This window comes from Panthera pardus, unplaced genomic scaffold (genome assembly GCF_024362965.1).
Source record: "Panthera pardus isolate Hobbes unplaced genomic scaffold, ASM2436296v1 HiC_scaffold_18, whole genome shotgun sequence".
NCBI classification, from domain to species: domain Eukaryota; kingdom Metazoa; phylum Chordata; class Mammalia; order Carnivora; family Felidae; genus Panthera; species Panthera pardus.
This window is the reverse complement of record NW_026526743.1, coordinates 15,040,964-15,052,440: the sequence shown is the minus strand read 5'-3', so window position 1 is coordinate 15,052,440 and position 11,477 is coordinate 15,040,964. Positions and strand designations below refer to the sequence as shown.

General features: G+C 59.6%; 2 protein-coding genes across 2 annotated transcripts; one reads left to right on the top strand and one right to left on the bottom strand.

Moving 5' to 3' along the window:
* The first annotated feature begins 1,856 nt into the window (after window positions 1-1,856).
* On the top strand, window positions 1,857-6,775 carry NCCRP1 (NCCRP1, F-box associated domain containing). Its single transcript, XM_019432122.2, has 7 exons — window positions 1,857-1,906; window positions 3,273-3,889; window positions 4,501-4,563; window positions 4,648-4,699; window positions 5,280-5,375; window positions 5,964-6,102; window positions 6,235-6,775. Exons 1-7 carry the CDS (start codon window positions 1,857-1,859, stop codon window positions 6,373-6,375), a joined length of 1,158 nt encoding a protein of 385 aa, XP_019287667.2. The 3' UTR covers window positions 6,376-6,775.
* Window positions 6,776-7,621: 846 nt separating this feature from the next.
* On the bottom strand, window positions 7,622-9,024 carry SYCN (syncollin). The gene is made up of 2 exons (XM_019432207.2): window positions 8,615-9,024; window positions 7,622-7,785 (listed from the first exon to the last, which is right to left on the bottom strand). The coding sequence occupies exons 1-2, from the start codon at window positions 9,007-9,009 to the stop codon at window positions 7,776-7,778; spliced, it is 405 nt and encodes a 134-aa protein (XP_019287752.1). The 5' UTR covers window positions 9,010-9,024; the 3' UTR covers window positions 7,622-7,775.
* Between the last annotated feature and the right edge of the window lie 2,453 nt (window positions 9,025-11,477).

Genomic DNA, 11,477 nt, shown 5'->3' with positions numbered 1-11,477 from the left:
ACCTTGTGCTGTTCTCAGCTTGGAGCTGTTATGAAAAAGCGTGGCGTGTGGGCCTTTGTGTGGACCTGTCCACCCAGGGGCCCCACGTGTCTGACTCTTGATCTCGGCTCAGGTCATGACCTCACAGTTCATGAGCTCCAGCCCCGCGTTGAGCTCTAGGCCGACAGTGTGGGGCCTGCTTGGGATTCTCTCTCTGTCTCTCTCTTTCTCTCTGCCCCTCCCCTCCTCTCTCTCCCTCTCTCTCAAAATAAATTACACTTAAAAAAATTGTCGAAGTGATTTCCAAAGTGGTCCCGCCATTGCTCATGGTCTTGAACGTTTCGTGACCCATGAGAGGTGCCCTTGAGGAGGGGCGCTATGTCGGTCACCCAGGCCTCGGCCTATTTGGAAGATGGGTCCCCACACTAAGACCTTTATTCCTTGAAGGTGGAGACAGGGGGACATTTGAGGTCTAATGTTGAAAGCCGCTTGGCTTTGCAGGGCCCCGGGTTGTGGCCTGGATTCCTCAGATTTAAGTAAGAATGTTTCTCATAGGAGTGTCAGGGGGAGAGGTGCTTCTGAAATTTTGGATTCTGGGGCCCAGAGGGATTGAGTCAGGCGCCTGGAGTGGCACCTGGGAAGACACATTCTGCATAAGCTCCCTGCGTGAGTCTGACATGCTGCAAAGTTTGGGACACGGAGTCTGGGGGGGGTGAGTGAGGGGGAAAGTCATTCAAGGTGGAAAGAACTTTGGGAACAAAATCCCTGATGGGAGAGCACAGGTTATGGGGGCAGGGACCAGAAATCCGGGCCTCGAATGTCAGTCCAAGAGTGCCTGAGGGCACTGGGGAGCCATGGTGGTTTTAAGTGGGGGAGTGTCTGCTTGGGTTTGGGCTCTTGTAGGACCCCTCTGACTGTATCCGTGTGTGTGTGTGTGTGTGTGTGTGTGTGTGTGTGTGTGTGATATAGAAGGGGGTGAGGACCCAGGAAGGAGACGATGTGAAGTGTGGTGTGGAAACCATGACAGGCCGGGGGGCAGGCGGGGCAGGGGTGTAGACCCCACTCTACACACTCCTTGCCGCTCTTCCTTTTAGGTCTCTGGCCCCAGGCCACTCCCTGCCTTGGATTCTGACCCAGGAACAACTGTGACTCCCCTCGAAAGACACTCCCGCTCTTCTCTGCCCTTCCTCTTCCTCCTCCCCCACCCCTGCTCCTGTGCTCCCTCTCCAGCGAGGTCAGGTGGGCAGGCGGCCAGATATGGGTGCATAGATATGGGTGTGTGTTGTGTGCTTGTGGCGGCCGGGGGAGTGTCTCTGGCCGTGCGTGTGCCAGGAGCTCTGCGAGTTTTTGGGAAACCCCTGAGGCCTTCCTGGTGCGTCTGGGTGCCAGCCCTTGAGGGCAACAGTTGGTCTGCTCCCTCCCATGGGTCCCGCCTGCCACCCCCCCCCCCACCCCGCCCAAGACCCTAGCTAATTCTCACCTTTCCCAGGACAGGTCATCTCACCTCTTGCCTCAGTTTCCCAATCTGTGAATGAAGGAACCATGGCTAGATCCCCCCTACCCGGGCTTGTTGTGAGGTTCCATGAGTTAAAGACAGACACCCAGTAAATGTGACCATCATCTCTCGCGTGCTTCTGTGCGGGTCAGTATTCCTCCCTGGGGGTGGGGGGATTTGATTCTGTGTCCCCATCCGTGTGCCTCCGCGGAAACTCTGGTGTATCCACCTGTGGACCCGCCAGCTGTGCAACCGCGGATGAGTTACTAGACCTCTCTGCGTCTCCGGTTCCTCATCTGCAAAATGGGTGCAATGACGGACTCCATTTCCTAGGGAGGATGCGGCGATCGAGTTAATTACTCCACCTAAAGAACGCGGAACAATGCCTGGCACGCAAGCAGCCCTCAATTACACGAGCAGCTTCATTCGGGTGTGAGCTCAACTCTGAGTGTCTGGAACGTGTGTCTGTCCGCATCTTGCAGGAATCCGGGGCAGGAAGTGCCCGTGGAAGCATACGGGGTTATTTAGGGCAGCATGGGACCAGGCCTGTGAGGGTGGCCTCTCTCTCCTCATCTGTGAATAACAACACACCCCACACGGGGTCGGTGCGCCGGCAACACAGGCACTGGGTGCGCAGGGCCGGGCCGCAGCGCCACCCCTGTGTGCTGCCGCCTTTCCTGGGTCTCCGAAGTGCAGATAATAGGGGCGTCCACCTCCCCTGTTGCTGGAGGACGAAATGAACCCATAAGCACTTAGAACAGCACCTAGTACACAGGAAGCACCCACTGTGAAAACTGTCGCCTGTAATCCGTGCGGAACTCTGTGCCTGTGCTTGCCTGGGCCGGTGTGGGACGGGGCCCCGGAGGATGTGGCCGCGGGCATCCGGCCCTACAGGTTCCTCCGGCACCCCACTTCCTCCGCACCCCGACCTCTTGCCCCCACCATCGCCCTACCCCTCACTCCAAAATCCCCAGGACCTCTGAGGAAAGAGGGGTTGGCAGTGCGTAACCCCTGCCCCTGTCCCGGGAAGGGGTACAGGCCCCCCCAAACCCAGGTGGGGTTGCTGCTCCCCTCTCTGCTGCTCTCTCAGGGCTTCCCTGGGGTCCCCCATCTCCTGCCTTCACATCTGTCCCTCTGCATCTCTCTCTGAAAAAAAAAGTTTATTGGGGCACCTGGGGGGCTCAGTCAGTTAAGCATCAGACTTCGGCTCAGGTCGTGATCTCGCGGTCTGTGAGTTCGAGTCCGGCGTCCGGCTCTGCTGACAACTCAGAGCCTGAAGCCTGTTTCAGATTCTGTGTCTCCCTCTCTCTCTGCCCCTCCCCCCCCCATTTCTCTCTCTCTCTCTCTCTCTCTCTCTCTCTCTCTCTCTCTCTCTCTGTCTTTCTCTCTCTCTCTCTAAAGTTTATTTATTTTGAGAGAGAGAGAGAGAGAGAGAGAGTGCGTGCAGGGCAGATAGGGAGAAAGGGAGAATCCCAAGCAGACTCCACACCATCAGCACAGAGCCCTAAGCGGGGCTCGAACTCACAAACTGTGAGATCATGACCTGAGCTGAAATCAAGGCGCTTACCTGACTCAGCCACCCGGGTGCCCCTGTCAGGGTCCCAAGGGTATGGCCCAGGTGAGGGGGGAGGAGGAAGCAGCAGAGGTAGGACCTCCCCCCACCTCCTACCCTCTGGATGAGAACGGGGTGGGGGCAGGAGGGGGTCTTCCTCAATTGACCTCTGAACCCTGCCATGCCAGGTCTTGATGAGGGCGGGGGAGCCCTGGTATTAGCTCTTTTGTCACACGCTTCTCCCAGGGCCAATGCCTGGGACCTCGGCCGGCCCCGGGGAAACTGCGGCAGGAGGCTTGGGAAACTGAAGCGGGGCTGGGCGCCTGGACTCCTGGGTCCCGGCGGAGGAGAGGACCCGGACTCCTGGTCTGAAGGGGCAGGGGACTGGGGCCCCGGACTCCTAAGTCTGAGGGCGGAGGGCCTGGGACCGAGGGCCTTCCCCCAACACACCCGTCTCTTAAATGCCCGCCGAGCGCCCCGCCCCTCCCGCCCCCAGTTAACCCCGAGCCCCGCGGCCGAGCCCGGCACAGTCGCCCGGAGCCCACAGACCGAGCAGGTGCGCGACCCACACGCGCTCGGCAGCGGGATGGACACCGACCAGCCCGAGAGCCCCCGGGAGCCGCCGTCCCCGCCCCCGCCGCCGTCGCCGCCGTCGCCGCCGTCGCCGCCGTCCCCCGCGCCCCCCGAGTCCCCCGGGTCCCCCCGGCCCGAGCAGCCGTCGGAGGCCTACGCCCGGCAGCTGCTGCTGGAGGAGTGGGGGCCGCCCGGCGGGAGCCTGGAGCTGCCCCCCCGCCTCACCTGGAAGCTGCTGTTCCTGCGGCGGCCGCTCTACCGCAACCTGCTGCGCTCGCCCAACCCCGAAGGTGCGGGACCCGCAGGGCACCCGGCCCCGAGGCCCCGCCTCTTCCGCCGCGCGCGGCACCCTCGCAGCCCTCCGTCTCTCCTTCTCTGCCCTTCTCGCCTTCTCTGCATCCTTCCCCGGCTCTCCCGTCATTGTGCCCCTCTCCGTCTCCTGGCGCCTCTCTTCGTCCCACCTTGCACGGCCCTCTGTCTCTGTCTGTATCATTTGCCCCTGCTATGTCCCCTTGTGTCTCTTTGTCTTACCCCGTATCTCTACCTCTCCCTGCCTCCCTCCGCCTGTATTTCTGTCTCTTTCTCTACGTGCCTCTCTTTCTCTCTCGGTCCCTCTGTCTGTCACACCAGGACGCCCTCCTCCTTCCACCCTCCCTCTTCACCGCACCGTCGCTTTTTCCCCCCGGACATTCTCAGGGCTCTGGCAAGGCTCTGACTCACACGTCGCTGCCAGGCAGGTCCGGTCTGGCACAGATTCCTGCCCTTCCAGCGGAGCCCTCGGGGGGGGGGGGGGGGGGGGGGAGGGAGTCCGGTGGAGGCGGGTAGGGGTGGGACGGGGTGGGGGGGGGCGCTGGAGGCAATTTCAGCCTGCCCGAGGCTCCACTCACCTTGTGCATTTCAGGCATCAACATTTATGAGCCAGCACCCCCTACTGGTCCCACCCAGCAGCCCCTGGAGACTCTGGGTGAGTGCTGGTGGCGGCGCCCGAGGGGAGGGGACAGTCCTGGAGAATGTGCTTGTTCTAACGCTCTGCTCCTCCACCTGCCAGGCAACTTCCACGGCTGGTACATTAGGACCGAGAAGCTCCAGCAGAACCTCAGGTGAGCGGCCGGGATGCGTGTGGCCTGCATTTGGTTCCCTGCCCCAGGGTCTGGCTGCGGGACCTAGAGAAACTGACTTTGCCCCTCTGGGCCTCAGTCTCCTGCTCGGTGCACAGGCTTTGGCATAAAAGAATGCTCACAAAACACAAGGGAGGGTCTGGCTGGCTAGGTCCCGCCCGCATGTAGTAGATGTTCAATAAATAACAGGTCTTAGTGTTGTTTTCTCCACTTTTTTCCCCCCGGGAGAGGGAGTCACCAGGTCACTATTGATTCTCCATCAAACCGAGCCTCATTTCTGCACATTAGGGGAGACGGTGTAACTCAGGGCCTCAGTCACACGCGCCTGGGTTGGGATCCCTAAGGCCAGTGACTTCCCTTCTTGAGCCTCTGTTTCTCATCTGCATCCTGGGGTTCCAAAGGAATGGCCCTCAGAGGGGAATAGAGGAACCCTCAAGGTGCTGACTGAGTGCTCGGCGCCCTTATGTGGGTGCCCTTGATGTCTCTGCGAGGGCACTAGGACCCCAGCACGTCCCAGGCCTCACCTCCCCCCCCCCCCCCCCCCCACTGCCCTGTCCCGCAGCTGGACCGTGAAGCAGCAGTGTGTGGATCTTATGGCCGAGGGCCTCTGGGAGGAGCTCCTCGACGATGAGCAGCCAGACATCACAGTCATGGACTGGTACGTGCCCCTGCCCGGCCAGCCTGTCCCCGCCAGCTCACGGGATGGGCTCCCGGATGTGGAAACCTCACCTTTCTTCCCCTTTGGTCTGAGCTCATCACCAAGGCCGGCTCGCCCGCTGCAGGACCCAGCCCCGCCCACTGCACTAGCCCCTTCGCCCTGAGACTCCCAGCTTTTGAGATGGGCCAGGCCAGAGGCTGGTCCTTCTTTCTGAGATGCTCGGCACCCCCTGTTCTCGAGATAAAGCCCTTATCCTTTGGGGTTCCGTCACGCATGGTTACACAAGAATCCTTTCCTGACTACCCTCGAGCTGGGGCAGACGCATTATGCATTATGTGCCCCCAGACCTCCCCCCTCCCAGCCCCCACCATTCTTGGTTTCACTGGTGACAGGTCTGCCTCCCCCATCAGACTGTGACTCCCGCAAGGGCGGGGTGTGGGGCCATCTTGCTGTGTGGCCAGCACTGCCCGGCCCCGGGTGCACAGAGCGGGTGCCAGTGAGCGTGTGCTGAATGGCCATCAGGGCCAGGGGTTGGGGCCGGGACATCGGGGCCGCAGTGGCAGCTGAAGGCCTGGACCCCACCCCCAGGTACGAGGACAGCCGGCTGGACACGTGTGTCTATGAGCTGCACGTCTGGCTGCTGGCAGCCGACCGCCGCACGGTCATCGCGCAGCACCATGTGGCCCCCCGGGCCTCCGGGAGAGGCCGCCCCGGCTGCTGGATCCAGGTGAGGCTCTGTCCCCGGCTGCCATCCCCAGACACGTGTTCCTGTCACCTCAGAGAGGGCAGAGGGCAGGGTAGGGTAGGGATCGCAGGTCCCTAACAAGGACTTCTCCCCTAACCCTGGGTGCTGCCACAGGTGTCCCACGTGTTCCGCCAGTATGGCCCTGGCGTGCGCTTCGTCCACTTCCTGCACAAGACCAAGAACCGGATGGAGCCTGGGGGGCTGCGGCGGACGAGGGTGACGGACTCCTCCGTGTCCGTGCAGTTCAGGGAGTGACTGGCAGACTCCGGGCCTGTTCTGACCCCCGGTGTCACTTGTCCACAGCCTTGACGCTTTACCCGATCCCTTGGCACCTCCCTGACCCTTCGGCTCTGTGGCCTTCTCTTCGCACCTCCCTGGTGCTCACCACCACCTGTTCCCTTAATCCCTTCATGACCCCTCAGCTTCTCCTTGATCGCTGACCACCTCCTGGGCCCCTTATTCCTGCCTGGCCCTCGGCTCCCCCCTTGGCATCTTCCCACACCCTTGGACGTCTGACTCGTTGGCATTGCTTCCGCACTCTCTGAGCTCCATGAGGGCAGCGGCCACTTCCTCCTGAGTTAGTGCTCGACAGGTAGTAGGTGCTTCGCGCATCCTTGTGGATCGATGAATAAATGCGTGTGTGCGGGGATGCGGAGTCTTTTCCCTGGCGTTTGCTTCTTCAGAATGTCACTGAGTTCACACCGTGATTTTCCAGCACCCCACAGCCCCTGTGCCCTTCGCACCTCCCTTGACCGCTGATCTCTCCACATGTCCCCAGTTTACAGCCTCTTGGGGCCCCCACCTGCCTCTTCTCTGGCATCTCTTAGTCTCAGACTGTTCCCTTCTCCCCGCACCCCCAAGTTCTCAACCCCTAGAGCCGTCCCCATATCTTTTCCCCCAAGACCCTCATTTCTCCGTCTCAGTCCTCCAGAGCCCCCGAACCCAGCAAGGTATGGTATCCATCCGGGGCCATCGTGCTGGGGACAGTGGCGGGACAGACTGCAAATCTGAACTAAAATTTTTTCCATGTGTTGGGGAAAAAGAGATTGAAAGTCTTTAACCACCCCTAAACCCGGGGCTCTGGCCAGATCACGCAGGAGACCCCGATCTTAGCCTGGGCAGGGTCCTTGGAGGCCTCCTGCTGTTCCATGCGTGAATCCTGAGGGAAACTGGAGGTCCCTGGCAGGCCAGAACAGTTGGGGGCGGGGCGGGGGGGGGACATTCAGGGGAGGGCTATCTACCAAAAAGTGTGGGAAGCATTTGAACGTTTAACAGTCAGCCAACGGTACATGTCACACGCGTGTCCTGTGGATGTGTGCCTTTGTGCACACCTAAGTCCATGGCAGAATCTATGAGTATGTCCCCACCTACAGCATTGTCCCAAGTATAGGCTGATGCAGGCCTCACCACCCTGCTCTCTCCCCCGACCTACCCCCCCACCCCCCGACCGCCCTTTCCAGGGTGGACTTGGGCCCCAAGCACGAGTAGATGGCAGGCAGGGTAACTTCACAAGCACACTCTATATTGCAGGGAAGACAGGGTGGGGAGGGGGCAGGAAGAAAGTTCTCTCCTCCTGGGACTTGGGGCCTTCAGCATACCCCAGGTGAGGGGCCTCTGCACTCTGTGGGGGTTGGACACGAGGTACCTCTAAGGCATCAGTAACACCTGCAACAGAGTCAAAAATTGTCACCAGCGGGGGATGCCAGGGGCTCAGAGATCCAGGGTGTGGGGGCTTCCGAAAGCCTGAGATGGGGTGGAGGGCTGGGGCTGGGCTCTGAGTTCAGGACCTAGGTGTCCTGGGAGCTCAGGGCGCTCTTGTAGGGGGAGGGACCCAACAGGTGGAGAGAGCTCTGACTCGGTGTAGGGCCCCAGGGTCTGTGAGCTTGCATGCGAGAGTGCAGAGTGGGCTCAGGGGCCTCCAAAGTTGGGTCTGGAGGCCTCCAGAACCCTAGCAGGGCCTCCTGGGACTGGTTTCCAGGGCGGAGGCCCATCTAGAGGGTCTAGGTGGATGGGGAGCATGAGGGTAGCTGGGGGCTTCCTGGAACTGGGTTTGGGGTCTTGCAGTGGGTCAGTTTAGAGTCTGGGAGTCCCAGAGTTGGGTCTGGGAGCTCCAGGACCCGACGATCTGGGGGTGGGACGACTGGCTTCGGTTCTGGGGGCTCCAGGGTGAGAGGATTGGTGGCTCCCCATCCCCAAGCCAGGCCTAGGACTGCCAGGCTCTGGACGGATCCGCAGGTGGAGGATTCAGGAAGGTGGGAGGCGGGCTGGAGGGTGGGGTCAGCTGCCGAGTCCGGGAATCCCAGAGCTGGGTCCGAAGGGCATGGCCTTGCTGGGGGCAGGGTGCGGGGAGGGGAAGGGGGTCCTCCGGGATTGGTTCTAGGGATTGGTTCTAGGGAGTCCCCACGTGGGTCGGGGGCGCCGCGTAGCGGGGGCGGGGGGGGGGGTGCGGTTCGCGCTTTGGACGCGGAGGCGGGGCCGGGGCGCGGGCAGGCACCTGCAATAGAGCGACGCGATGGTGTTGGACCAGTCTCCGAAGATGCCCTTGCGGAACTCTTCCAGGCGCGGGTAGGCGCCGGCCGAGAACTTGCGCGTCTTGCCGGCCTTGCCGCGCAGGGACCACACGGTGAGCTCGCAGCGCGGGGCCACCACGAGCGAGGAGGCGGCGTTGTTCCAGTCGGCGGGCAGGAAGGGCAGGTCGGTGCCCGGCTCCACCGACAGCTCGGCGCCCCCGCAGCAGTTCTCGTAGTAGGGGTCGCTCTTGTCGTAGAGCTTGGCGCACGTGCGCGTCCCGTCCGGCCTCTTGAGGTCGGCGGGCAGCGGGCAGGCGGCTCGGATGCCGGGGACGGCCACCAGGGCCAGGGCCAGCAGCAGGGGGCACAGCGGGGACATGGCGACACTTCGGGCCGCGTCCCCTCGAGCTTTTATGCGCCTGACCCGTGGGAAGGGAGAAGCTGCGAGATAAGGACGCCCTCCCTCGCCTCCCCCTCGGGGAGGCCTTCCTAACCGAGGCCGGAAACCCACAGCCGATGAACACGAGATGGGCAGATTTGTATACAACCTAGTAACTTTCACGTGGCAAACGTTATTTTTAAAAAGTCGATTAACAGGACTTGAGGACGAGTCTCTTGTAACTGGAGGGCAGCATAGCCTTATAGGTATAGGTACGAAGAGCTCTAGAAAACCGACAGGGATTGGAAACCAACCCCCCCTCCGCCCACTTCCAAATAAAGAGAGGTCAACGGAGGGCGGGGTGGGGGTGGGGGGCTGGGTTTCCAGGCTGGGCAAGTCCCCTTGTCAGGACACAGGACCTTGGGAAAGGAAAAGCTGGAGATAAGGAGAGAGTGGCCCTGGAGGGAAGGGAGAGGAGGGGAGGAGAGGAGGAGAAAGATCCCACTCCCCCCAGAACAGGAGAGATTCCCAACCAAGGTTGGAAACCCAGAATCTGTGAATTAGACATATCAGGACAACACTTGGTTTTTACCACCTCAAGGCAACGTATAAAAAGGTGTGGGGGTGGGGGTGGGGGTGGGACAGTGTATCAATGATAGCTATAATATATAAAGAGTGCTTACAAATGGACAAGAAGATATCAAACAACCCCCCTCCCCAAGAAAGGCAAGCCTTGGAAGGGGAGAGGGGAGGAACAGGAGGCTGCCACAACCTCCTCCCCATTTCCCAGGAGCCAGAAGATTTGCTTAAGAAGACTGGAAATCTTGAATTTATAAGATAAACAGAGGACCTATTGAGCTGTAATAACATGTAAACCTTTTGTATAGCAACAAACACAGCCTAAACAAAAACCTTTTAACCTGGGAAAAAGTAGACAATTCTTGTAACATACAGTAAGCGGTGACCAATCACAAGCAGAAATGACACAAGCCGAAAGGAAACTTAAGGAGCAGCAAAGGAAGGGAGGGTAGGCTGGGACCTCACAGGGGGACAGGGAGCTGGGCATCTGAGGGCCTGGCCAAGACCCTTCAGAGACTTTGGAGTTCCTGGCTGCCTGCCAGGCGAGCACAGAGTGAAGAGTGGATGAACCCATCAACAATCAGTGTTTCAAGTCTGTGGCTCTGTGGGTAAGGCCAAGTCTGGCCTTGGTTTCCTCATCTGTAAAATGGGTGATATTCCGGGCACCTGGGCGGCTGATTGAGTGTCTGACTCTTGATTTCGGCTCAGGTCATGATCTCACAGTTGGTGAGATTGAGCCCCCTGTCGGGCTCTGTGCTGACAGTGTGGAGCCTGCTTGGATTCTCTCTCTCTCTCTCTCTCTCTCTCTCTCTTTCTCTCAAAATAAATAAACATGAAAAAAAATTTAATGGATGATACATTGTACAATAGGATTGTTATGAAGATTACAAAGGGTGACGGAAAGTACAGGGGGAGGGGGTAAGTGAACGGCCTACGGAGCCAGGCTGCCTGGGGCCAAATCCCAGCTCCTCTTTGAGCAGGGCCCCAGGGGGACAACGATGGGATCCACCTCAGGATGCTGGCATAAGGGGTCAGTGAGTTAGTCCCCGTGACAGCACTAACGATAGGGCCCTTGCCAAGTGTCCTGTGGGCATTTGCCATCACTGTTACTACGTCGGCCCTGAGCACGGTGCCTGGCACACAGTAAGAGCTCAATAAACACAAAGCAGCACAAGTCTGCTCTTCTCCCCGACCAGCTCGCCCTGCCGCCACCCCCGGGGCCCCCAGATGCTGTCTCCCCGCTTTGGCCAGGGTCATGCAGGGGTGAGGAGCCAAAGGCTAGAAACACTTGGAAGTAGGTTCAAAGTTTTGACTCTTGTCACTCTGTTGAGTGACCTTGGGCAAGTGAACTCACCTCTCTGAGCTTTGGTGTCCTCCTACCTTCAATGGGATGATAGAAAAGGACAATAGAAATTTACTATGGGGCGCCCAGGTGGCTCAGTGGGTTGAGAGTTCAGCTCAGGTCATGATCTCATGATTCGTGGGTTCGAGCCCCGCGTCGGGCTCGGTGCTGACAGCTCAGAGCCTGGAGCCTGCTTCGGATTCTGTGTCTCCCCCTCTCTCTCTGCCCCTCCCCCACTTGTGTGCTCGCACCCTCTCTCTCTCTCTTTTGCTTTCTCTCACTCTCTCAAAAATAAATGTTAAAAAAATGTTTATTTATTTTTGAGAGACAGAGACAGAGCATGAGCGGGAGAGGGGCAGAGAAAGGGAGACACAGAATGGGAAGCAGACTCCAGGCTCTGAGCTGTCAGCACAGAGCGGACGTGGGGCTTGAACCCACGAACCGTGAGATCATGACCTCAGGCGAAGTCAGACATTTAACCGGCTGAGCCACCCAGGCACCCCTAAACATTTAAAAAAAGAAAATAACTATATAAAGAAATCTATAA